Below are 27,505 nucleotides of genomic sequence, written 5' to 3'. Positions count from 1 at the left end.
CGGATCTGTGGCTTATGGGCTTCAACTTCTCGAGTGGTCCCAAATACATCTTGTCTTTCATGTATCCCTGTTAAAGTGAGGGATTCATAATCCACAACAAGCCTCACCGATAGTACCTCTCACTGGAGAAGACGGACAGCTTTTAGCCCAGCCAGAGAAGATTTTGGACTGTAGAATGGTTTACCGAGGAAACAGAGCAGTTGCCCAAGTACTCATCAAATGGAGTAATCTCAGTGAGGAAGAAGCCACTTAGGAGGATTATTGGGTCCTCAAGGGCCAGTTTCCTCAATTTGATCCTTGAGGACAAGAACCCATTGGAGTAGGAGGAGATGTAACACCTGATGCAATAAAAGAAACAACTTTAATAGTAAAAGTGGTAGAAAGTAGTTAAACAAACAATGAAAGAGACTTATCTCTGTGAAGTAGCATCGGAGAAGAGAACAGAAAGGAGTATCCTTGACCTTCTGGAGTACAAAACTGAGGCAAGCGAAAGAGCTTCAACCCTAAGTGGTGGCTAGGGTTTGCACAGGGAAGGAGAAGAAGAGAGGAAAGTCAAAAACAGGATCCAAAGTACTCTAGATCACTTAAATATCAGTTGGATAAACGGATGGTGGGTGAGATCAAATCCAATCTATCTTTTCAACCTACTATGAAGTGGTGAGAGCAGCACAGATCCAGCCGACAAAGAAGCATCCAACCAGCCCAGGTTGAGCGCAGGAAGGCCAGTCCAATAGATAAACAAACTATCCAAATGCCCATATATCTCATTATGCATTTCATATAAATTTTCTTGTAATTTCAATTGAATAGCTGAGTGTAAATAAGCTGTAATAGGGATAATAGAAGGCAAGTAATGAATGGTTATTTTTCTCTCAAATTTCTCCCTCTCTCTCTCTCCCCCAGATCTACCTCCCAGATCTCTCCCTCTTCTCTCTGAACTATCTAAATTCACACCCCCAAATCTTCTTTCTTCCTCCTTGCTATCAATCCAAACTCTTTCTTTCTCTTTACTGTACTCGAAATACCTTTGATCAGGGTAACATTGACCGTGACATTCATTATTAGAGTACAGGAATGTTCCAGGGGCAACCGCAAGAGGAGGGGATGATCGGTGCTGCCCTCATAGAGAGGCTACGGTACGGGGAGGGAATAGGTGAGGGTCCAGAGGTCAAAGATGCCCGAACGCAGTGGGGGAGAGGAGGGTCCGGCGATGCTGCCGGCACAAGGAGGCCGCCGGCATGGGAAGGCCGCCGGCATGAAAACACTGGGGGGAGGGGAGGGGGGAGCCGAAGGGATCGGAGAATGATGAGGGAAGTCACACAAAAAAAAAATAATAAATCCTAAGAGTTATCGGTTGATAACCTGTTGGGATGAAAATCCTTTAATTAACCTCAAATAACCAATAGCCAGGATGCTCTTTAATCTTTATTAAAATATATTTAAAGAGTACCGTAGCACAACCCTCTAAATGATCCCTAATCCATGCCTCATACTACCATATGGCTACTTGGGCTCAGGAATAGAGGCATGGGTCCCTCATTGACAGGTGTCCCATTAACCAATGGAAAACCCACCTCTCTGTCAATAAAGGCACCCCCAACCCCCCTTTTTTACCCCTTTTTTTTTTTTGTGCGCGCGCGCGTAGTAGAACTTATCAACTTTATTAATGTTGTTGTAGAGCCCAAAAAGCCGCACGGCTTGCAAGATACCTTCTAAGAGTTTAAATCCAAAACAACAAAATAAAAAATAGAAGATAAAAATATACAAAATAGGTGATAAGGTAACAAAGCTACAAAGGATCAAATATGCATGAATATGAACAAGGGTAAGATGCAGAGGATGTAGGTGCACTGCAGACAAAATGGATGCAGAGATATGTGCTGATGAAGCCAACTTAAAGTATGAAACAATAGTAATAAAGTCAGAAACTCCAGAAGAGATCAAGGCTGATTGCAAAGCAAGGCTCCAACCAATCACAGTTGCGATAAGAATAAGTATAATTAGTGTTATTGTGATCCACAACATAGAGATCTTCTAGCAATCAACACTAAAGGGACCCTTCCCATCGGTTACAATGATCTGTGAAACATCATTTGAGAAATAAAGCTCATTGCAATTTAAAGGTACAGATATGTAAGATAAATAAATTGACAGCCCACTCCCATTAGTAATCAGCTGCAGAGACACATCATTTGGGATAAAATAATAACAATAACTAGAGCTGTCAAGACGGACCGACCTGTCACAACCCACCCCGACTCATCTTGACCCTCTTCTAAGTGACGTGGGGCGGGCTAATCTGTTTAACTGGTGGGTTAGAAAAACTCCAACCCGATCCGACCCATCATGGGCTGCGGGTTAAACGGACCATTCTGCCAAAATTTCCCCCCTCCTAAAAAAAAAAAAACTATTAATTCTTCTCTCTCCACTCCACATTCCTTTCACGATCTCTTGAGAGTTGGTAATTTTTTTTACTAAATAAACTAGACGGATAACTGAACAAGTGTGAAGGCCTCAAGGAGATTTGGTAATTTTTTTTTTATTAAACAAAATAGGTGGGCCAGCCCGCCCCAACCCGCCAATCCAAATGGGTCGGGTCATTTGATCTGCTTCTAAATGAGTTGCTAAAATATGAACCCAATCTGTCTCATTTACATGACGGGATGGGCCAATCCGACGGACTCAATCCAAATTGACAGCTCTAACAATAGTAGGATCTTTGTAAACAGCAAACACCATGCAAGATATATCCCGATTTTGTGGTCCACGAGGTAAAAATATTTTGGCAATCAACATTGTGATTTTCATCAGTGTCCAGTTGTAGTGACACATCATTTGAGATTAAATAATAGCAACAGGATCACTATACACAATAAAAACCATGCGAGATATGTTCTCTTTGCAAAATATGGCAAACAATACCTGTCACTCCTTTTGAATTGGAGCAAACAGATGCCAGCTCCCATCAGTATCGGAGTCACATAGTACATCAGATGGAAGATAAGTAAGGTGCCAAACAGAATACCTTAGTATAATTAAAGAGAAGCATGAAGAGCAGACACAATTCCCACCAGTTAAAACATCCTTTGGGCTAAAGAAAGCGTAAATATGTTGATATTTAATGAAAAACCATTGCACAGCTAAAATAGATGCTCTATATATCTTATCAAGAGTAAGGTGACAAAATTAAAATCCAAAAAATTCAATTTAGAGAAGGCGTATGTACCAATCAGATAAAATTGCACTATAAATAAGTAACTGAAACTCATATAAAGAGCCTAAAACCACAGAATATATGCATAAATAAATCAGATCTAGAAAACATCAAAATTTGAGTGAATATAAAATAGTTCGAGTCAATAAGATCTTGAGTTGAGATGACCAACGATAGCTTGTCAACCAACGATAGCTTGTCAGGATTGAACACTTTGTGAAGAGGGTGAGGTAGTAATACTGATCCGTTGAAGAGTCCAAAACATAGTGCTTACTATCTTCTCTACGGACCAATGCAGGATCCCAGCCGAAAAAAATGCACACAACTGGTGGCACTCAGTGGGGCCCCTGAGTTGCAAGATCTGCAGCCAGCCATGACAGCAAGCCCCACAGGCATGGTTGAAGCAAAAAGAAAGGCGGAGAAAATAGAGTAAAGACCTACGGATTAGAGTGGAGCTCGATTGGTGTGGGGTAGAGAACTCCACTAAGGAATACTAAATAGCTACAGCCCAAGCTCTCTCGCTTTCTCTCAATAGAGCATCGATGACAGATACGAACAGAAAGATACATCCACCATTCAGCTTCAATCTCACGATCTAGCTTTCTCGTTGCTAAGAACAGCACTATAGCAGCCTCCTTGCCTGCAACTCTTTTTGCTAGCGATGAGCTAGTACCAGCACCAGAAATCATCATTTATTTGCATATAAAAAGATATTGTGATTATAAATCTCCAATTACAGGATAAACAAGTTCTAGTCATCCCAGAAAGTTTGGAACCCAAGTGCTGAATACAGTCATCCCTGAATTAAGGGATAAATACCACCCCCTTTCCATTCCAGATGATCATTTTATTACTCATTCAAAATTCCTCCTGGAAGATCCCTGAAATATTTAAAGAGTAGAACTTCAACGGCAACACCTCAACCACGGCGGAGCCTGGACATGGAGGACATGAACTCAAAGTCCCTCTGAGCCGCCATGTCCCACAGTTATCCTCCCCGTGGCTAATCTGCAACAAAATCACTCTTCAGGGCATTATCCAAGAATTCAACCCTCCTCAACCCGATGTAATAATCACAATATTTATCGAAATGAAAGATGGCATCGATGTTAATCCCAAAAGTTAAAGATTTACACATCCATAATTATGACTACACACTCGTATACATACATACATACATCCACACACGTACATCACAGATTTCTAAGATTGAGTAATTTGATGATAGAATTCCACATGCACCACAGAACTCTATATGCATCACAGATGCCCAAAGCTAGTTAAATGTACCATTTTGCACTTGCAGCAGTCCAAGCCAGACTAAATAGAAAAACTAATTGGCACAGATATTTAGAGAAATATACAAAATGTTAAATAAAAAATGGTGACTTTGGAACTCCAACATAAAAATTTGAAGGAGAAAATCATCAAATCTGACATGCAGTAAATCTAGTTTGCAGTTGGAAGGTACACCCTATGGAAATTGTTGATGGTAAGTTTCCTCCTACATGTCGGGCATTTTTTTTGCGCTTGAACAGAAGCTTTAATGCATCTTTGACAGAAAACATGGCCACAAATTGTTGAGCACGCCTCAGTCAATGTGCTCAAGCAAATAGGACAAGTGAAGGACGGTTCTTTTGGTATCACCTTTTCGGGCTCTACATGAGGATTCGCCACTCTCTTTCTCTACAATCACAAATCATAGAATTTTTATTAGAGATTGAACGTCCGAAGGGATTAGCAAAATGAATTTCAATATAAGTTATGCAAGCAAATTAACTGCATAATTAGGAATATCAATATGCAAACCATGACATGGAATTCATAACTATAACACTCATCATTTGCATGAAACTTCAACACATCTGAATATACATACATACATACATACATATACATACATACATACATACATACATACATACATATATATATATATATATATATATATATATATATATATATATAGATAGATAGATAGATAGATAGAGAGAGAGAGAGAGAGAGAGAGAGAGAGAGAGAGGAGAATGAAACTCAGCATGGCAAGTAGAATAAATATCTAAACTACAGATGCAGTAGCACTTCCACCGACTTACCCTAATTTATAGCATATCATAGAAAAGGCTTCAATTTTAAGAATATTATAGGAATATTCCATATCTTGAACTCTCTCTCTCTCTCTTTCTCTAGGATTTCTGTGATTCTTGCCCCCACCTCCCCACTTTCTTTGAACAGACTCTCTAATCCCACTCCCTCACCTTCCTGATAATTTTAATTTTATCTTCGAATCAACCACCACCTCTTTCTCTTCCTCTTTCATGTCGAGTCTCTCTCCAATCCCACTCACCCACCTAGACCAATGATCTCCAATCCTCTCCCTGCAACTGAAAGTTCACCCTAAAATATCTATATTTGTCTTCAATTTACAAAAATAAACTACTCCCACCAATTATCAATTTTGCATTTAATACATTAAATTAAAACGATGTCAAATAATATATGCTCCTTTTGTACTAGCAAACAAGACAATGCAATGCATATACAAAATAATATAAAGATATAAATATAAAACAGTAAATTATATTGAGGGCAACAAAACAAAATAAAAATATACATGATGACAAATGAAATAGAATATAAAAGAAATTAATAAAAATAAAATTGAAAGGACATACATTAATAATTAGAAGTAAAAATGAAAATATAAAATATAAGACTGATAGCAGATCAATCAAAAATTACAACAAAAATATGAGGTAGAACTGTAGAAGATATTAGAAAATAAACTACTTAAATTTTTTTAATTTTACATCCTATGAAGTGTTTAGAAATCCCAAATTTGGGTTGTTGCTACTTGCTTCCAATGCTTAAATAGCCATAACAGAAAGCTCGCATTCGTAACTGCCCAAGAGGCTATACATGAGGCCGGTCGAGAAAGTGGGCAACATAAACAAGATGGGATCCACCACGGATGGGACGTCCACTGGGAGAAGAACATAAGAGGAACATAGAAGTAGGATGTGCTACAACTCCTAAAGTTTCTCTTTTTACTTAGTTTCCTTCTTAGTCAGTATGAAAAATGGTATTGTTTATTTCTTGTAACCAACAGTATAATCACAAAATATGCAGGTAAGGATGGTTAATGTCGAGTTTCTTTTTTATTTGTTTGTCATTGATATTTAATAGGATTGTACAAGAATAAAAACTATACATGGAGAGACATTTTAGAGAGCATGTGGAGATAACCCTATGCTTCAGGAGCGGAGGATATTGCCAAGCATATCATAGGGCTGATGGTTGTGGTGTTGAGCAAAACATGGTGGGAAGGAAGGGGTTTATTTATTGCCATCTATAAGGTTTCCAGAAATTTTCTTTTCATGAGCTCATACAAGGAAATGATGTATAGATTGTTATGCTTCTTGCTTTGTTGTTTTTTTATAATACAGCAAAATAGAGAAGTTAATTAAATTGGACTGTTTTCAACAATCCAGATGAGCTTAAGCTTGTTTAAAACATTTTCAAGCTTGGAACCTCTATAATAGAAGGGGCCTGATCTTCTGTACATACTTCAAACAGCAAATAATAACTTACAGTAAATCTCAAACATAACCAATTGATCCGGCTGTCTACTTCGGAGTTTCTCGTATAAAAAGCTTCAGAAGACAACAAACTAACCACTAAAAGTAATAGAAATCACATTACTTTGATAAAAGTGAAAAATAAACCAAACCAGCAATGCCAAAGAATAGGCACTTGGTGGCAGCAGCATTCATCAATTATAATGAACAAGAACAGTAGAATATAAATCATAAATAATTTGTGACATTAAAAAAAAAAACTTTATAAAATGGTAATATCCTGCAAGCAATGTTCAAAAAGAACATGAGATCTGTAAAGATCTTAAAGCTAATTGTAAATATAAGATATTAATAACTAACAAAGGTCTTTGGAGATCAACTAAGCAGTTTAAACTGCAAAATGTTCACCAAGAGAACACATAGGCAACTGTTACCTTAGCATTATGATTGTCTTTGACTGCTGAATAAACATTGCAATTGATAACCATGTCGTTTGGTGGAATCCTTACCCGCTTGTTGTGGCTATTGAGAGAGAGGGTCGTAACAGAATCATCTATAGTGACACCTTTGAGAACAAATTTAACATTAGTTAGGCCATTGACAAAACAGAATTGTAATGGAAAATCAACAAAAGAAATCATGCATGCCATGAAAACAAAACAAGGTGGTACTTACTTTCCTATTACTAACCACATTTTTCTAAAGAAGCAAGCATACCAAAACAAAGCCTCGATTAGAATATTAATGGTGGGATAATAAGTGACTTGAGAAAATGAAGCCCGCATGTATGAACTGGGTTTGGACATGCTCACAGTTGTCAAGGTACCAGAAGAGTTGGAGGAATCAGAAAAAAGAACTTTGGTGTCAAAATTCAATGAAAAGGTAGCAGATGAAAAAATAAGGAACAATAAGTGAAGTCAGCTTGTTCTTCTGCTTTCCCATTTGCTAGACTACATGTTGTGATTTGTTCCCCTTTGGAGAATGGGGGTGAAGTGCCATAAAAGATAAGAGCAGGGACCATTTTAAGCATAAGAAAGGAAAAGGATGACAAGTTCGTTCCCCCTGAGACAACAGAATATTTTTTTATTCTTCTTTTCCTTCAATTTCATCCCCAAACAATAAAAAAAAAAAAAAAAAAAAAAAGAGGAAGAAAAGTAGTTGACCTTTAAATTCTTTTAAGCATTTAAATTTACTTCTCAAACTAAAGGCTAACCTGATTGCAGCAATCTAATTCAAGCAAATATGACCACTTTCGAAACTACACCTATTAATGTCCAGATTCACCGTGGAATGCAAACACATATGTACATAAATAAGTATTTTGTGGCCTAATTAGTATTTTAGGTGCCTAAAATTCCAGTTTGTGATCAAGGGGAGTTTTGATATTCTGGATGTCGGGACTTGGTTAGGTTCAGTTGGCCCATACCTGGAGCATTTTCAAATCCCTAGTCCACCTCTTGAGATGGAACCAACATTTGGGTTGTTTCTGAAATTATCTGTTGTTGGTGGGGAGTTAGGTGAAAGTTTGACTTCATTTTAGCCTCTCCTCGAAGCTGCCTTTCCACTATTAAGTGGGGGAACTGGCCTCTCTTTTGGGTATCTTTGCTGCTGCATTTTTTCAAAGAAAGCCCCCAAAGTGCTGGAGCTTCACCTAGGTGGAGGGTTTCAAACATTGGGAGCTTGGGTTTCGAGGAGACGACCCCATGGTAGCTATCAGTTCCTCTGTTGCTGCATTTCTGTGCATGAGGCCAGCCTATGTCACTATTCTATCTGCTGGACAAAAGCCTGGGAAGCTATAGATCCCAGTTATTATACTTGATTTTCTGGAAAATCTTGATTCTTGGGCTAAATCTGGCTATGTCTACTAGTTTAAACTGAATATTTTTGCTGCTCTGCTGTATTAGTGTGAGTAGTGTTATTGTCACCAATTATTATTATTTCTCTCTGTTTTTGTTCACGTCAGATATTCCACCTACTTGACAAGCTTCTATCAAATAGTTGTTACTATATGCTTGACGAAAGTTCAGGTTACGAACATTGGCTGCTTTTTCAGGCATGCAATCTCAAAGGCGGAAGGAATTTAGGAGTAAAGAGGATAAAATATCACATCTTGGACCACCAGCTTTAAGTCTTCAGTATTTTTCATTATTTTTTCCTTTGAATGGGATGGAGGGAGTGAAATTTTCCTTCCTTTTGTTGATTGATCTGAATTACTTCAAATTTAGAGATTTACTGAATAAGAATGCATCATAAATCATTATTAGGAAAAAAAATCATACTGTTTATTCACCTGACTATAATTACCCAACTTCGAATACTTGGGGATGAAACATAGACCAAGGGATGCATTGATACAGAGAAGTAATTTGATACACACAGAAGAAAAGAGGGGCATAGGTAGATCAAAAATTATATGGGATGAAATAGTAAAGAAGGACTTGATATACAACACCTCTTAGAAACTATGGCCCTAAATCGAGTAGAATGGAGGAAAAAGATTCATGCAGACGACCACAACTAGTTTGGGATTAAACGCTGGGGCAAGCTCCAATTCACCTTAATTGTTTAATTATAATTAAGTAATTAGGCAACTATTAGAAAATAAGCAGAAGATAGGAGAAGATTAAAAAGGGTCAATGGAAACATTATTGGACATTATAAGGATAAATGACTAAGTTGAGGCCTATCACTTTCCAAGAAGAGAGTTGTGGAATGCAAATCTGACATTACATACACAAACATGAAATAAAGGAAAATGTGTGAATTCTCCCTTGGATGTTCACCATGGTGGGAATAAGAAAGAAACATGTAAATGCAAGATGAATGGTAACAGAAAGAATACACAATTTGAAAATTGATCTACATAAAACAATTCCTTTTTATCTGTTTTCTTTTAAAGAAAAAACTAACCATGTAGACCACTAAGAATCTACTGGTGCTACTACATGCTGACTTAGTGGGCTCGGGAGCTTCCAAGTATATGTTGAAGCTCCCAATCACAAAAATAATTTGTGATAAGTAGCACATATTAAAAAAAAAAGATATTCAAGACTTGCTCCTCCAAACAAGAGAATAACAAGCGAGCATACCTAAACCCAATAACACCATCTTTTCTAACATTACATCATCTGCTTTAGTTGGTAAAGAAAGCAACATTCAGATTCTTTTTATTTTTTCTAGATATTTGTCGTTTAACTATTCTGTAACTTGAATATTCTTGACTTTTCTGAGTATTGCTTTGACAGCTATGTAAAAATGTGGGCTAAAAAGTAGCATCAGTAATGACCAAAAAAAAAAAGAGAGCACCATGAAATGTCTAGTTATAAAATAAACAAACTATGTGAGAAACTCAACTTGGAAAATGTTTTCAAAAACCAAATAGTAAACAATGATCCTAGCAAAAAGATTGTGTTTGGGCTCTTTGAAACCAAACACATGAGTGCAAAAGTATTTTTCACTCCGGATGGATAGCATGAGTAATGACCTGATTGAAATTATAATCATCACATGCAAGTTCTAGTTCCTATTCATGATACAAGTAATATATTTCACAAACTTCTGCTCATCGTAATATGGATGCCTACTATCCAACAAGAGTCTGTTCAAAGTAAAACTAATAAAACTACCTCTAGATATATGTGTTTGTAAATGACTACATGGTGACCATTAAGGTGGTATTGAAGTTATCAAATGAGGAATTAAATTTGGAGATAGCTCAATATTCAAAACGCAAAATGCTTCTTCCGACAAAAGTAACCAATGATTCATTTCAAACATGAAGAACAATCATACACTAAGGACCAAGTTAAAAGTTTTTTCCCCAAAATTATGATCATTATTCAAGAAGTGAACAACTATTCCAGTGAACAAAGCCATGAACTCAATTGCTTCAGCATTTTCAGCTTGCATCACATATAAAATCTGATCTTTTAAAGACCCCTTGATTAGCTTCATGAAAACCTAATCTTTAGTCACTGATGGAAATTAATTTGATTTCTATGAATAGCAGCAAGAAATGTAGAACAACCTGCTTGTGTTGGATGAACCTCAAGGTCTTCATCAAGTACTACAGTCACAGGATGACTCCTCCTAGATCGCGTTGTCTAAACCATTCAAAAAAGATGGTCAGAATATCAATTAACATAATAACATAAGAGTTTACAGTGCCAGATGGTTTACTTGCAACAAGAATGAACCTGCATGATCACAAACTTTAAATAATCTAAAGAACAATGTGATAACACTTCAATTTGCACATTAGGGAAGGAAAGGGAGTTGCTTGAGTATGAGGATTTGCTATCATCATCAAGTACATATCTAAAGAAACAAAGAGAACCTCGACTTTCAAATTAATTTGAACAATGCGACAGTTTTCTTGCAAGCATATGATTCCAGCACAATGGAAAGTGAACAGCAGCAGAACTTCATGAGTGAGTAATGCAAGTCCAAACAACATACATCTCGTACTGATACAAATTAGAATAAGAATAGAGCCATAAGCAAACCTGAGGAAACCTGCTTGAAGAGGAAATGATCAGGACATCATCATCAATTGCCTCAACATCAATAGGCAAACTGTGTGAACCATCATTAGCAGGCAGCTGGGATCCTCGTTGAGAGCTTACAGGAGCAGAGGCACCCTGAGATGCTTGTGAGCTTGTGGGATTAGAAGTTCCCTCGTGCATCTGAGTCTCCATAAAAGGTGCACTAAGGTCCACATTCTTCCTTTGACCTGCATCCCTAGCATACCTCTTCATAGCCCGCCTAGTTGATGTATGCGTGTTCATTCTACATACAGAACCACTACATCAGCTTGCCATGGAAGCAGAGAAAAGAAAACAAAATTCCTGAAAACGCCTTGAAATTTATCAAAATTGTTTTTTTTTTTTTTTTAAAACACCAACACAAATTCCAAAACCAAAATCTTGTGCAAGAAGAAGAAAAAAAAGAATCTTGCAAACACCAACTCAAAATCATGTACAATACCACTATCATCCAAGAAAGAAACTTAAACCCATCAAAAGTATACAAAATCCCAAAATTAAATCTTGCATTAGATGAAGGAAAAGGTTTCAATGACACTGGCTTTTCACAGAGGCCGAACCTGATAGCCAAAGAACCTCAGCAAGAGTTCTTTATTTTTTGGGCTCCATTCACAAAAACTAACTCCAAGTCCAAACTTTAGCCAGACCACATAAAAGGGGCAAATTTGAACGCAGTTAACTACAGCAGGGAAAACGCCCAAAAAAAATATCATTAAAACCCCTTTTTTTGTCACACGGACAGAAATTCCAAATCCAAACAATAGCAAGATTTAAAAAACAGAAAAAAATAAAACTTCACAACATCGCCTTAAATTCAGGGGAAAAAGTTAATTTTGCCTAAAAAATCTCATGAAAAAACTTTTGTTTATCACACAGACAGAAATTCCAATCCCATACTCCTAAAAGCTCGAGAAAACCAGAAAGAAATTGGACGATACCAGCTTCACCACCAAAGAAGAACCCAATAATATCAAACGTTATCATTAAGTGTCCAACTTCTGACAATAAATTCCAGATCGCTCGATAAAAGATTTAGAAACAAAATTAGAACCCCGGAAAAGCAGAATCGATCCAGAATCTGGTCGAACTACAAAATCAGGGAGAATATACACGAGAATTGATTCCTCTATCTAAAAAAGGACCAAAATTCAACAAAAAAAAGGGTACATAAGCGAAAGAAAAAAGAGATCGAGAAAAGCGTACCTTAGAACAAAATCAAGACTATGATGCGGAGGAAACCAAAGAAAAGCCCTTCCTTTCCCTCTACTCGGCTTTGACTTCTAGGGTTTTTAATCAAAAGGGAAAAATGTGAGAGAAGTTGGACGGAGGATACAGGAAGGGGGCTGGAGAGATCCGTTCCCTTCCGACAGGTCCGCTTTTATAGGAATACGTCACGTGATTTCTGCGTGAGGGTGATGCCAGCACTTGCGCATCCTGCATGGTCGGGTCGGATTAATCCGACCCGGACTCTAAAGTAGATCCGATCCGGGAATACTTTTTTTCATCGAGCAGAGCATTGTGACCCATCCCAACGCGGTCCTCGTCATGTTTTATATAATAATAATAATAATAATAATAGCATCGATTCATTGCTGTACACTATCAAATATGATACATAATATACACCGTGATGGACGATTGTAAATGACTACGGATTATGTGATATATTTATATATAATCATATATAATTATCGATCATACAGTGAATGATGCGACGATATATTTCTAAAATATCATAAAATATTTATATTTAAAAAACAGATAGAAACGGTTATAACATAATTACTATCATTTGTCCATCTTTTCGATAAAAAATATTTTTAGGATTCAAAGTTTTCGCATCAGATTTTCCTGTTGTAAAGCCAGAAAAAATAATTATTTTGAAGGTAAGTGAATGAAAAAAAAGATGCTAGTATTTTTTTTTTTTTATAGCATGTGATGTTATGTTATGATGTTGTTACTGTAATGGTTATTATAGTGATATTTTTAATAATAAAAATTTTAAACTTTATTTTTTGAGATAAATAATGGCTCTTGATAATCCTTATAATGGTCAATTACGGTTTGATCTAAATCCATTATAATAGGATAGCTATGTTCTCGTGACAAAATTTTTTGTATTATTGAAAAGTTATTTGGCTTATTCTTAATATTATTTTTTTAAGCAAATAATTTTGTAAATTATTTTTTATAAACAAAATAATTAAATTTAATAAATTATTTATAAATTATGTACTATCATTATGACTTAATTAAATATTTTCTTTTTAGTGTAACAAACTAATGGTACTATATGTTACTACTATTTCTTTCTAATAGGCTGGCAAGCAGGATGTGAATAGCTACATGACATATCAGATCAACTCTTCTTTTCCGCTAAAGAACTTTTGCAACCAATTCATTAAAGACCACGTGTCATAGCCTCTACTACCTTATCATGCTAATAATTAAAATAAAATTTACAATATATAATTGAAGCAGAACGATTCTTCACATATAAACAGGATAGTTTTTTGGTTTTTTCAAAACTTATACGCAAAACAGTTCAGATATCATGATAAAACTTCATTATATAAAGTATTTTAGAGCTATTGTTGTTGACGAGGATAACTCATTATTTACTTGCAATCTCATAGAACATGTTACAAAACTTATTGGCATGGCATCGAATCGGACATGCCATGAGATTGTTTGGTCTCTCTAGGCATGTCCAAGAAATTTGTTTTTGATTAGCTTGCCAACGAATTATAGGACAAATCTAACGGCAAAGGGGTAGATAGATGCATGAATGTAATACCGATATTATAGCAGCCAGAAAAAATTGATTAAAAGGAGGATACGAGAGTAGCATGGGTCTAAATATCTTTACCTTCAAGCATTTCACCATCATCATATTGCTATTCAAAGGAAAAGGATTTGATAGTTTGGGCACGGCAAGAAACATAGTGGCTAGTAAGCCTAAGTCATTTGCTCCAAGAAAACCATAACCATTTGATCCATCAGCTCCTTTCAAATGAAAGCACGCTAGCAACCTCAGCAATCAGTTGCCTTTTGACCCTTTGGTAATCTAGAAGAATGAAGGATTAGAAAGAGCTCCTATTGCAAATATCCCTGTCACTACCAACCCCATCCATATTACCACTCTCATGTTGGTCAATTCTCCTCTTGGAGATGACCTTCAAGAAGAGTGGATAAAACTTCTCAAGATTTTGGCTAAACTATGTGAGGAGCGATCATAGGCCGCCAAGGTTTTCCCTAATCAACCTACTCATGATGTTATTGGTCAATTTGCCTTCTGACCCATTTAGTTAACTAATGCAGATTGAGTTGCTAAATGAAATTTAGCCAGGTTTGGAGCCAGCTTGTTTCCATCTGAAGATCACGAGTAAAAGTCGTGATATCAACTTGATAGAGCTTCCACAATCAATCCCTTGCATCGACCAACCTCAGAATTATTTCGTCCAAGCTATTCCATCCATAGCTAAGAGATAAATATACAAAATCATTCCATACCCTGTACTCGATCTTGATTTATCGAGCGGTTTACTTCTTGTAGGTAGATAGTATTCATGGCCATTCAATTCTCAATTTATTAGCCCAAGTGAAAGCCAAACCAGATTCACATGCTGTTATATAAAAAAATATTCACTGCAACGGTGATATCATGTCATATGTGTCACAAATCAATAAGAATCCCCATATTTCATCAATTCTAGTGTATTTTATTGATTCATGTGAATGATAGCCACACTACCTCTAGTATTTCACTGATCCCGACTTCTCATTGGTTTGTTGTAAATATGGCATGGTATCACCGTTGCAACAAATATTTTCTCCAGTTATATGTCTTTTGGCCTGGATCTATTAAGTCCCTCCACTGATATTACGAACAAAAAGGGCCATTTAGGATATCATTGCTTGGATTTCGATGACAACCAATTCTTGAAAGGTGGAGGAAATTTGAGCCACGATTGACATTCTATCAACCTGTCTGTCGATCAAGCAACAAATATGACTAAGGAAAACCGAAAGATCTAGCATACAATTTTATATTGGTATTAAATTGCAGTCTATTTTGTAGAGTTACTAGTGCACATGCATATCACTGTTATATGGCAAAATCTATTATCTGAAAGTTGAATGCTTAGACATAAAACTCCAATGTGAAACTTAGAGAAAATACGAGGGCCACTCTGCAGTCTAAAGATAATCAAATTATTTATAGTACTACTCTTGCTATTAGTCGAGCATACAAGGCTAAAAAACCAACTTGTGTTAATTAACTAATTGAATGACAATTGTCCTCCATCAAGACTATTAGCTTGCAACAAATATCTAAACTAAGAGTGGTGCTAAAACCCGAAAACAAATGTTGAAGAGATTTTCTCCATCAATCCAAGAAAAAAGTCAAGATCTTTATGAAGATTCATCCAAAAAATCTCTAAAATATTATCAAAATGGTTAAAAATTTTAAAATTCAAATATCACCGGCCACAAATTTCGAACCTCGATAATTTTTCTAAAAATATGACAAAAAAAATCTAAAATTGCAGATCTATTAAAGATTTTTTTTTTCAAGTGTTGGGATATACCGACCGACTCCTGTACGCCGACTTACCCTCGGACCGGTCCGACCGACGCCCGACTCTACCGACCGAACTGACGGACGACTCCGACAATGACTACCGACGATATCCGGCCGAAGATATGTCGGTCGAACAGACTCATACTGTTCCCGACCGGTCAAGCGGCCGAGTCCAAATCACCGACTCACTGTCGGGGGTGGCAGCCGACGTCCGACTTCCGCAAGGCACCAGACCAGCTGACGGTATCTCCGGGTTATCACCCGACGTCCCAATAGCCGAATACTGACATATTGTCAGCCAGCCCACCCAAACGCCGTACGACTGCTATGGGCAGTTGTCCTGTCAAGGACATGCGGTATGACCGTCCTGGGACATTGTCCTGCTAAGGACATGGATTAATCCTAGTGACTTGACAACCCACGGTGATTTGACAGCCTCCGGCGATTTGATAACTCTCCAGTTGTCTGCACCATTAATGACGGGACCATACCGCATTCTACTATAAAATGGGGTAAGGCAACAGTCTTGGTAAGTTTTTGGGAGCAAGCTTTCTCAAGCTCTCTGAGGTGCCTTTAAGCTCTTGAGCTCTCCCTCTCTCTCTCCCCCACTGAGCCCCTGATTTTCTACTGTTGCCTAGTCTCCTCTCTGACTTGACCGTCGGAGGGTTCCCACCAGAGGCATCTTCAGTCTGTGAGGACTTTTCTTGCAGGTGTGCGACACCGACGATCGGACGACAGGGGGATTGACCGCAACAAATTTGGCACGCCAGGTAGGGGAGTTTTCGACAGAGATAAGCCAGCGAGCTCCACAGAGCTTGAAGAAATCTCTCGAGAAAATGAAAACCAGGGCTCAGCGATCGAGAGCTATTGGGTCGGTGGGGTGCTCTTTCCGTCGGGAAGAGGCCCCTCCTTCACCTTCCATGGCGGAACCCAGCTCTCCGCATCTGGTGGTAACTACGGAGGGGCAAATCACGGCGATCGTGTAGCAAATAATCGTTCTGACGGATGCGGTCAAAAACCTCTAACAGCAACCGACTTAGTTGCCGCAACCGCCGGCAGAACAACCGACGGCGCACCCTATACCGTCCAGAAGCAGCCGCCGACATCCGCATCAACTTCCATCTCCTCCTCAAGAGCAACCATCTCAGCACTCCCACCGAGAAGGGGCGAGGCGGCCACAGTGCGACACCCACCGGTCTCGACGTCCTTCTCCTTCCCAACTGGAGCGGGTAAGGAAGAAGAAGCGGCCACAGACACCGTCCGCCTCACTCTCAAGTTCGTCGGGAGGATCGACCCTTGGGGTTTTACAACACCGACGGTTGGACGACTATGAACGTAAGTTCGAAGAAATCGACCGCCGGCTTGCCCAACTCTAGGCGGATAGTCAGAAGTCTTCGAACGACGTCGACTTCCGGACCACCCAACCTCTCTCTCGATTTGTCCTCGATAAACCGATCCCTAATCGGTTCAAGATGCCCCACGTGGAGTCTGACGATGGCTCCACCGACCCAGTTGACCATCTGGAGAGCTACAAGGCTCTCATAACAATTCAAGGGGCAACCGACGCCCTCCTCTGCATCGGCTTCCCCGCCACACTCCGTAGAGTTGCCAGGGCCTGGTACTCTGGCCTCCGCTCAGGATGTATCCACTCCTTCGGGCAGCTCGAGCATTCTTTCGTGGCCCGTTTCAGCACCAGCCGAAAGCCGCCATGAACCTCGGACAGTCTTTTCTCCCTCAAGTAGGGAAAAAATGAGATACTCCGACACTTTGTGACCCGATTCAATGTGGCCACACTTGAGATCCGGAACCTCAATGAAGACATGGCTATCTCGACCATGAAGAGGGGGCTAAGGGGGTCCCGATTCACATATTCCTTGGACAAGATCCTCCCCCAGACGTATGCCGAATTGCTGGAGCACGCGTATAAATATATGCACGCAGATGAAGCAACTTTCGATCGGTGCCTGACCGAGGGCACGGGCCAAAAGGAGAAGTGGGAGAAAAATCGGACTCCTGCTAAACCCAGCAGGCCCCACCGATAGATGGGTCTTGCCCCGACGATGGAGTCTGAGACCGACGCATCGCAGGTATGACTCCTACACCCCTCTCTCCGCTTCTCGTGCGCAGATCCTGATGGAGATCGAAAGAGCGAAATATCTATGACGGCCTCCACCTCTGAAGGCAAAGGGCCTCGACCAACGTGGCCCGAATGTGGTTCGATCATCGATCATCGAACCGATGGTGCGATCGTCGATCGTCGAATCTATGGCTCGATCGTCGATCATCGAATCTACGGCTCGATCGTCGATCGCCGAATCTACGACTCGATCGTCGATCGTCAAACCGATGGCTCGATCGCTGATCGTCGAGTCTACGACTCTACGTCGAGTCTACGACCCTACGCCAAGTCTACGACTCGATCGTCGACTTTACATCGAGTCTACGACTCTACGCCGAATCTACGGCTCGATCGCCGATGACACATGACTCTTACGAGAACCATTCTGTCTACACTAACGGAAGGCAAGCTCTGGCGATGAAACCTCTCTAAGTTGAAGCCGCGCTCCTTCCACAGTCGACTCTCGAGCAACGCGGCTGGCTAACTTGTCGACTTAGCTTCGACTAAGAAGGACAAAACATCAAGACGATCGCGACGTACCCACCCGACCAAGGTCCGGGCAACAGGTATTCGACTTACGACATGCCGACTTGATTACGATCGATCGAAGGATATTCGGCTTGCCACCGTTTATCATGCACCGTGATGTACCCGTCCGACCAAGGTCCGGACAATGGGTATTCGACTTACGACACACTGACTTGGTCACGACCGATCGAAGGATATTCAGCTTGCCACCGTTTATCATACGTCCCGACGTGCATGCCCGACCAAGGGTCGAACAACGGATACTCGACTTGTCATCGTTATCCTATCCGAATACGTTAGACACTACTCGATTATCAAACTCTACGGAATGATCGTGTCGATAAGCTGCGTTCAGGGATCGACTGACACCCGATCCGACGTGCACGCCCGACCAAGGTCCGGGCGGCGGACACTCAACCTACAATCGGTACGGTTCTCAACCATCAGATCCTACGCTATCCGTATCACGTTTGGGATGTTGGTCGGCGATCGGGGCTTGCGCTGCCCTTAGCACGACGCACGCTACTGACTACTTTGATCAGCTACGCTAGATCCTATCGAACATTCTATGAGGTATGTCGAAGCTACGACCTATACTCTTAGGAATGGCTTGGCAAATCAAACACTTTGAACCGCACGTAGGAGAAAGTTTGAAAAGTCTTTGATTTTGTTAAGTTGAAGTGACTTACAAAATTGGACCGAAGTCCGATTACAAAATTGGGGTGAAGCCCGATCACAGATATCAAAAACAAAACAAAAGCCAAAGTATACAAAGATAACTGGGTGGACACTCTGACTATTAGTTGGAGTCGACTTTTTGCACCAGGGAGAGTTCGGGAACAATCGGTGTGCCTGCTCGGGTCGGGGATGGACCGAAGGTTGGAGTTGCCTCACCTTCGATAACTCATCCCGTCGGTAGTGGGTCGGCCTCCTCCTCTGCGGCTTGATCCTCTGACCCTGGAGGGACGATGCCGCTCAGGTCGAGCTCCGGGTGCAGACTCTGAATCGCATCCCGGGCATCCTCGTACCCCACCCGATAGGAGGTGAAGCCACTCTCGAGAAGCTCCTCCCGGTACTCGTTCGAGCCACGAAAGTCCTCCACCGCCCGACTCAGCACCACCTTGGCTGACTCCGCCTCTGCCTTCGCTATGTCGGCATCGGCTTGGGCGAAGGACAAGTTCTCCTCGACCTTAGCCAGGCTCTCTAGGCTAAACCGAAGCTATTCACGCTCGACCTCGAGCTCCCTAACACAGTCATCCCACTCACGTCGCAGTCGGTGAACGGAGCGGATCTTGCGCTGGATCTGCTCGCGAGCCGACTAAAGTTCGGCCTCCGAGGTGGCTAGGCCGTTGGTGAGTCGGGAGATCTCCTCCTCGAGCCTAGCCTCACGGTCGATCGACAACTTCAGCTGGTCCACCAGCATCGCCTTCTCCGCTTCGGCGGTTTCGGCCCCGATTCTTCCAGGCCGTCCGGACGTCGCCGAACCTCCGGTACCCGGTCTCCAGCTCGGACATGCTGTAGATCATCTGCAAATAGAAGGCCGATCATCAGAAAAATAAAATGATAAAAATAACAATGAAGGGGAAAGGAAAAGAAGAAGTGCTCACCTGAATCATGATCGGATAAAAGGAAGAAAGCATGTCGGACACCGGCTGACCCTTCAAGAGCTCCCGGTCGGTCGGGAGAATGGTTGCCTGACACAACCTCCTAGCCAAATTGTGGCTGGTCAGGGCCGACGCTCCTTCGAGAACCTGAACGTCGGACGACGCGACGCGGCCCGCCGACCTTGTGTCGTTCGTCGGCGCCATCGGTGCCTTCCCCTGGTCGGTCGCCCAGGCTTGGAGGTCGGAGAGAGACGGGAAGCTCGAGCTCGACTGGATCCCTCCCGAGGGTGCGACGGGGGCCGTCGTGGGTCATTCGTGCTCACGTACTTCGGCTCGAACCTCTTCTGTGGGTGGGGGAGCCGACACTCCTTCGACTGCTTCCTCAGCTGCCCCTTCCTCGGACGGCGCCTCGGGTGGCACTGTCGACACCGACAGGGCGATGATCGGCTCATAGTCCGACGTACGTTCGGTGTCGGACTGCGCTGCCGCCGATGCAATGTCGGTCGGTGATGATATCTGAGGCCTCTTGGGAGGCCGCGAAGGTCCGGCTCCAGACGCCGGCCTCTTCCTCACCGCATGTTGCTAAATGTCGGCATTTGTCAGTCTCACTCTCGGTGGCATGCCTGTAATTTCAATAAAAGATTAGCACAAGTCCGAAGACAGATAAAAAAGATAAAAAGTGGCCGGCAGACCAAACTGTACCTAGACGGAGAACCGAACTCAGGCCGGCGTCGTACAGAGCTTGCTCGGTGACGAGCTCCCTCTGCTTTGGCACCGACACATCCTTCAGTCGGTGAAAGTCCTCTCGGTCTCCAGCCTCCACCCGACTGTTTTTGTTCGACGGAGTCCGAGGGTCGCCCCAGCGAGAAGGGAACCCCCAAGGCAGCGAAGAAGAAGCAAAGAAAAATTGGTTCTTCCATCCGTGGATCGACGATGGAAGATCGATAATGGATGAAAGACCCTTCCGGAGATTGAAGAACCACCACCCTCGGTCTTTCGGGTGGGGTCGGAGGATGAAGAACGCCCGAAAGAGAAAGATACGAGGATAGATCAGCAAAAATCGATACAACAGAGCAAAACTAATTATTAACCGACTGAGTTCGACGCCAGTTGCACTGGGCAAAGCCCGTAATAATTCAAGACGTTTCGGACGAACTCCGAAATCGAGAAGCGAAGACCTGCCCGAAAGTCCTCGACATAAAAGGCCACCTTGCCCAGAGGCGGGTTATTAACCCGACCCTCAGCTCCAGGGGCGAAGAGTTCGAACTGCTCCGGGATACCGTACTGCTCCTTGAGCCGTTCGACGTTTGCCCCCGAAAGTGAAGATACCTCCACCTCCGGGGTTGATCGAGAATCGTCGGTCGGGTTCCCCGACGGACTTCCTCGTGGAGAGGTTCTAGCCATAGCGCTAGCCCCAAAAAGGAGAACACAGAGAAAAATGCCAAAGGAGAAGGGATGTAAGGAGACAAGAATGGAAAAAATTTCGAAAAGAGCTTTCAAAGGAAGAGGACGGAAGCAACTACCTGAAATTAGGAGACAACTCGACAGGGCCTCAGCGCCAGGAGCAAATTTGCAGCAGAAAGTGAAGTTTTGGATGTAAGTGGCCACATATATATAAGACCCTTCGACGGTCGAGATGAAAGCGCGCCGAACGAGGATTTTTCAGATGTCGACACGTGGCAGTGCCTGGGCCCTTCCTCGGTCCGACGGTTCGACGCACCTATCCCCAGATCGAGTCACGTCGCCTCCATCCGCATGAACGGTTCCGACCCAATAGCCCCCTGACACATGGCGGGAAAACTGCGTCTCGAAATTCATTAACCGACGGCGGTTCGCATTCCCAAGGAAACGGTGGTTCACATTCCCAAGCAGATGACGGTTCACATTCCCAAGGAGACGGCGGTTCATATTCCCAAGGAGACGGTGGTTTGCGTTCCCAATGGGACGTCCGACATCGGATCGCTCGTTGGTACGGTCGCTAGAGTCAGAGCATGACACGATGGGAAACCACTCCTTTTGCCTGAAAGCCGTCGTTGACGTGGAAACGCGGGCCAATATGACATCTGACTCAGGAGTGGGGGGGCAACTGTTGGGATATACCGACCGACCCCTGTACGCCGACTTACCCTCGGACCGGTCCGATCGACGCCCGACTTTACCGACCGGACCGACGGACGACTCTGACGATGGCTGCCGACGATATCCGACCGAAGATATGTCGGCCGAACAGACTCATATTGTTCCCGACTGGCCAAGCGGTTGAGTCCAAATCACCGACTCACTGTCGGGGGTGGCAGCCAACGTCCGACTTTCACAAGGCACCAGACCAGCCGACGGTGTCTTCGGATCATCACCCGACATTCCGACAGTCGAATACTGACATATAGTCGGCCAGCCCACCCAAACGCCGTATGATCTCTATGGGCAGTTGTCCTGTTAGGGACATGCGGTATGGCCGTCCTGGGGCATTGTCCTGTCAAGGACATGGATTAATCCCAGTGACTTGACAACCCACGATGATTTGACAGCTCTCGACGATTTGACAACTCCCTAGTTGTCTGCACCATTAATGACGGGACCATACTACATTTTACTATAAAATGGGGTAAGGCAACAGTCTTGGTAAGTTTTTAGGAGCAAGCTTTCTCAAGCTCTCTGAGGTACCTTTAAGCTCTTGAGCTCTCCCTCTCTCTCTCTCTCCCCCGCTGAGCCTCTGATTTTTCACTGTTGTCTAGTCTCCTCTCTGACTTGACCGTCGGAAGGTCCCCGTCGGAGGCATTTTCGGTCTGTGAAGATTTTTCTTATAGGTGCGCGACACCGACGATCGGACAATGGGAGGATTGGACGCAACACCAAGATTCCACTCAAGATCAGTCAAAAACTAAAAAATCATCGACAAATTATTCAAAAAATGAGAGTAATCAAGAATCTAATGTTTACCTCCCAAATCGAAGTAGAAAAGCCCAATAAAGACGAGCACTTAAAGTCGTGAGAGTGCAAGAAAGGCATCAAATCCTACAACATTAATCTCACCTGCCCACAGATTGGCCTCATCTTTTTCTTTTCAGCTACCAAGACCACCATCACTTTTATTTTTCTCTCCCTCTCACTCTCTCTCAAAAGATAGGTTAGTCGGGAATGGAAGTCCAAATTTATTATCGAAGGATTTATTTACAATTTCACTGCCAACGCAAACGGTCAACACAATGTGGAGCGCATCAGAAAATTCGAACTACTCAAGGAGTTTTATGCAAAGATATTCCTCCTCGATTCCAAAACTAACCTCCGTTTCTAATCAAATTTCCCACAAAATCCCGTCAACTGGTACTCGGTCTCTTTCACTCGGCCGAGCGTCTCCAAGCTCTTCTCCGATCTTATCTTTTTCTCTATAAAAATTCCTCTCTCGCTTCCGATCGGTTCTTCGAAGAAGAGAAGAGCCGAAAGCCGAAGGATAGATGTTAGGGTTTCGTAGCGGCCATGGGCTCTTCGCCGTCGCGGTGGCGGTGCTGCTGGCGGTGGTTTCCGCCGCTTTCTTCGAGCCCTTCAACGTGAGCTACGATCACCGCGCTCTCCTCATCGGCGGCAAGCGCCGGATGCTCATCTCAGCTGGAATCCACTACCCTCGAGCCACACCCGAGGTATTGTCTCCATTGCCTCCATCCCAGTGTCCAGAATTTTTACCGATTGTTTGGAACTTCTTGTGCATGATCAAAATTGAATACGTTGATGGAGTGGAACATATTCTAGTGAATCTTTAAATTTTTTGTTGGTTTTTTTTTATGTGGTACTCATTAGAATTCATTGTTCTGTGCTGCGTTGTTGCTAATTTCTCGAGAAAGGTCTCAGCTTTAATGTCTGAATCCTCCTTGTACATTTTCGGAGGTTAATATAGGGAAGAGTAAAGATTGGTGCGATAGAAATGGAAGTTAGAAGGTAATTCTCGAGCGGGGGCAATAATTTAATGGCAGTGTAGTTAAGATTGGTGGGCACGGTGGAGGTTGTTTTATAAAAATTAAAAGGTGATGTTGCAAGTGAGAACATTCTTCAATATCTTGTAAAGGTCAACCTCAAATATCAGATCTTCAGGTAAAAATATGCCCTGCTGCAGTACACAAGGTGCACAAGTTATTTGCAGTAATATGGATGTATTTTTCCTTCATGGTCCATTAGCAAACCAAGGAGGAAACATTCTTACCATGCACAAACCGTGGTAGCAATCCTGGGGAGAAAATCTAACTACTTTAGGATTTTTGAATAGCTAAGAGAAGGAAATCTCTGTTTCTTGGGCTTCCTGGAACAAGAGCTAGCACTGTACGTATCTGCACACCTTGCATCCATCACAGGAAGAGGTCAACAAGGATAGTCGCCCAAGATCAATTCGAGTAGTCCAACAACGACTGTCATTCACTGCAGCTGCTTTAGGATGCATGTCCAAGCGACGTAGCATTGAAGCTGGAAAATCTATTCCCAATATTTCAAGTCTTCATAAATTTGGATCTGTGGAATCCTTTTTCTTCATTCTCCATAACTGAAATTTTATCCATCTTTTAATGAAAACATGTATGCGGTCCTGCGAGGGACTAAGCTCAAAGTCCCTTCTTTTTGGGTAATACAGCAGGAGTGTCAGCATTTTGAGTTGAACTTGGGACTTTCAGCTGCGGAGAGAGAGGTGCCAACCAGCTAAGATAAGCCAGTTGGTAATGTGGTGCGCAGATTGAGCTTTCCTTTGGGCTCTCATCCATCTTAAATTACTTCTGACCTCCATCTCCTATCTTGAAGAAGAGGGCGCTATCCTTATACCAGTATATAGTTGAATCATCAACCTTTCCAAGTACAAAAGAAAAGAGGGGGGGGGGGGTGTTGTGGGGGGAAGAAAGAAAAAAGTAGAAAATGATTCTGTGAAGGTTCCTTCATTAGACCATCTTTTGGCACTGATCATGTCAGACTTCCATCATTTGCCTGGTCCTGCTGTCATGTTTGGTAAATAACCTTATATTTTGTTTATTTGATCTTTGTTCTTCTGGTTTTATGTCATATAATATTAGTTACAGGTTAGTAAAACTCTTGCATTTCCAACTTGAGAATCATTTTGAGTTCTCTGAGTCTTGTACATTTTAAATGATATCAGATGTGGCCCGGTCTGATTGCTAAGAGCAAGGAGGGTGGGGCAGATGTCGTACAAACTTATGTATTTTGGAATGGGCATGAGCCAACTAGAGGTCAGGTATTGTTCACTTTTTGGGTGCCATATATTGCATTTTTGCATGATGATCTTGGGCTAACTTATTCTTACATTTGATATTTTCTTCCAGTATAACTTTGAAGGAAGATATGATATTGTGAAGTTTGCGAAGTTGATTGGATCCCAAGGGCTATATCTTCATCTCCGTATTGGTCCTTATGTCTGTGCTGAATGGAATTTTGGGTCTCTCCTTCTCCTCTCTAACAACACATCTTTGTCGTATTTTGCTCAAGCTTAAATTTCATCTTAAAGCTAACACTCATGTATGCATTTAAGTTGTACATATTTAAAGCAACTTTACGTATTTCCTTTGCTCTGTTGACATGAAAATTCTTCCAAAGCTCTGGTTGTTGGTTTGAAAGATTCAGCTTTATTTGAAGCTTTAAATATGAACATTTGGTTTCATTATATTATCGCAGTAATGCACTATTTCTGCAGTGGTTACTGGTTACTGAATTTATCTGTTGCAAAAATGTTGAACATGCAAAGTCTGTGGAAAAGACAAATCATAATTTATCAGAAGAATTTTGCTAAACATGGAATATTAGGAAGAGCAATATCATAACATCAGCAACACTTTTTTGATGCAAATTCTTTTTTCATATCCACGTTATATGTTCTTTGATAAATTTCAATATGAGACAAGCTGTATTGTCATTCTTATTTCTTATCCCAAGCTATTATTTAAATATTATTTTTTAACACATATCTTCAGTTGGTCTTGTGTTCAGATATTCTATCAAAATTAACTTGTTTGCATGCATGTGTGTGTAATGTTGATAATGATGACATTTTTTTTTCCTTCTAGGTTTGTTGGACAACATATTTTTGACATTATGCAGAAGTTTATCTTGCACATAATCACCGCAACTTAGTAAATAATCCTTTAAATAGCATTTGTTTATTATCAGACTCATTTTGGTATCTAACTGGTGTGGCATTTGTTGTAAAGCTCACAACTATGAAACAATTCTCTAATGGAGGCGATCAACTAATATATTCAATTTCAATAGATTATCATTTCTCGCTTTTAACATGTTATAATACATGAATTTGTATTATATTATATTAATACTATATGTGAGCCTTTACATGACAATATTATTGGCACACCTTGAACTAATGTGGATTTTAGATTGAGATTTTGCCCAAGAGATCCCAAAAGAAGTGATGGTAAAAACCTTATGCAATAGTTCGTAGAAAATAAGACCTTGAAGTAAAATAGCATAGGTTTAGCTAGAAATTTTGGTTTTGACCTTTGATGAGTCTTTAGATTTAGAGTTTAACTTTTATCATATTGCCATTCTTTTATTTATTGCACATGTCGCTCTCCAGGTTTGTAAACTCCATTCCAAGCATTTGTTTTGACCAAGAATTTGAATGCTGGTGCTTACTGGCCATAGTGTGCAGTATTTATAAGGAATCAGACTATCAGTACTGTTACGCTACTCAATACTGGTCTGTACTGGCACATGGTGAATCATCTCTTTTGTGCTGTGTGGGCAGCAAGAGGATCCCATGTGCCAGATTTCTGGAAAGGCAGGCTGGTATATCTGCAAGGCAGTGCAGATGTCAAATTGTCAAGTTATTAATTACTCACTGCAAGATAGGTCTTCTATGACATATTGCTCCAGCTTGATGGAAATTATTGGCAGATTTGATGGTTTGTTTGTTCTATTTATCCTGTAATTGTAGACTGTAGCACATATTCAAGTTGATTAGTGGTTGCTTGATCTTCTATCGGTACACTATGTTATATTCATTAATTACCAATGTGAAAACATTTTTCATTTTTGCTTCGCCTCACTGGTTTATGTAATGCTCAAACTGGAAATTGGCTCCATGCAACTCTCATCATATCATATTTCTCCTTTCTTTATGTTCTTTCACATGATTTAATGACGTCCCATGTTGCAAATCAAGTCATCATAGTGGACAACAAAATTAGCATGTAGAAAAAATATTTATAGATTGCAGTTATTTTTCATGGTGGTAATAGAAGTAGAGAAGAATAATTTGGACCTGTTTATTTACCCTCATCAAATTTTTGTTTGACCAAGTGATGAAAGAAAGATTACATTAATGATGTGG

At 41.3% G+C, this 27,505-nt stretch overlaps 2 protein-coding genes across 4 annotated transcripts in view; one reads left to right on the top strand and one right to left on the bottom strand.

Moving 5' to 3' along the window:
* Positions 1-3,881: 3,881 nt before the first annotated feature.
* Positions 3,882-12,692, bottom strand: LOC105051147 (uncharacterized). 3 transcript variants are annotated; one of them, XM_073243228.1, is made up of 6 exons: positions 12,540-12,685; positions 11,298-11,580; positions 10,820-10,895; positions 7,227-7,357; positions 4,688-4,900; positions 3,882-4,222 (listed from the first exon to the last, which is right to left on the bottom strand). In XM_073243228.1, exons 2-6 carry the CDS (start codon positions 11,577-11,579, stop codon positions 4,073-4,075), a joined length of 852 nt encoding a protein of 283 aa, XP_073099329.1. In that variant the 5' UTR covers position 11,580; positions 12,540-12,685; the 3' UTR covers positions 3,882-4,072. The 3 variants fall into 3 exon arrangements, with proteins under 3 accessions (XP_073099329.1, XP_029122289.2, XP_019708540.1); XM_029266456.2 differs by having other exon boundaries at positions 7,302-7,357; XM_019852981.3 differs by lacking the exon at positions 3,882-4,222 and having other exon boundaries at positions 4,404-4,900; positions 12,540-12,692.
* Positions 12,693-23,529: 10,837 nt separating this feature from the next.
* The window catches only part of LOC105051146 (beta-galactosidase 15), a 41,072-nt gene continuing 37,096 nt past the window's right edge, over positions 23,530-27,505 (top strand). The window contains 3 exon segments of the mRNA XM_010931453.4: positions 23,530-23,810; positions 25,301-25,396; positions 25,485-25,597. Coding sequence (XP_010929755.2) covers positions 23,628-23,810; positions 25,301-25,396; positions 25,485-25,597 — 392 coding nt within the window. The 5' untranslated portion in view covers positions 23,530-23,627.

The sequence above is a fragment of the Elaeis guineensis genome, chromosome 9, assembly GCF_000442705.2.
Source record: "Elaeis guineensis isolate ETL-2024a chromosome 9, EG11, whole genome shotgun sequence".
Lineage (NCBI taxonomy): Eukaryota > Viridiplantae > Streptophyta > Magnoliopsida > Arecales > Arecaceae > Elaeis > Elaeis guineensis.
The sequence above is the reverse complement of the archived record's forward strand: the minus strand, read 5'-3'. Positions and strand labels throughout refer to the sequence as shown.

Bases quoted from the DNA above. Each gene is read 5' to 3' on its own strand.
- LOC105051147 (XM_073243228.1), bottom strand. From the start codon at position 11,579: ATGAACACGCATACATCAACTAGGCGGGCTATGAAGAGGTATGCTAGG. The intron at 7,358-10,819 runs GTTGTTCTACAT...TTGTTCTCAAAG, and splicing joins GGTTCATCCAACACAAGCAG to GTGTCACTATAGATGATTCT. The intron at 4,901-7,226 runs GTAACAGTTGCC...TTGTGATTGTAG, and splicing joins AAGACAATCATAATGCTAAG to AGAAAGAGAGTGGCGAATCC.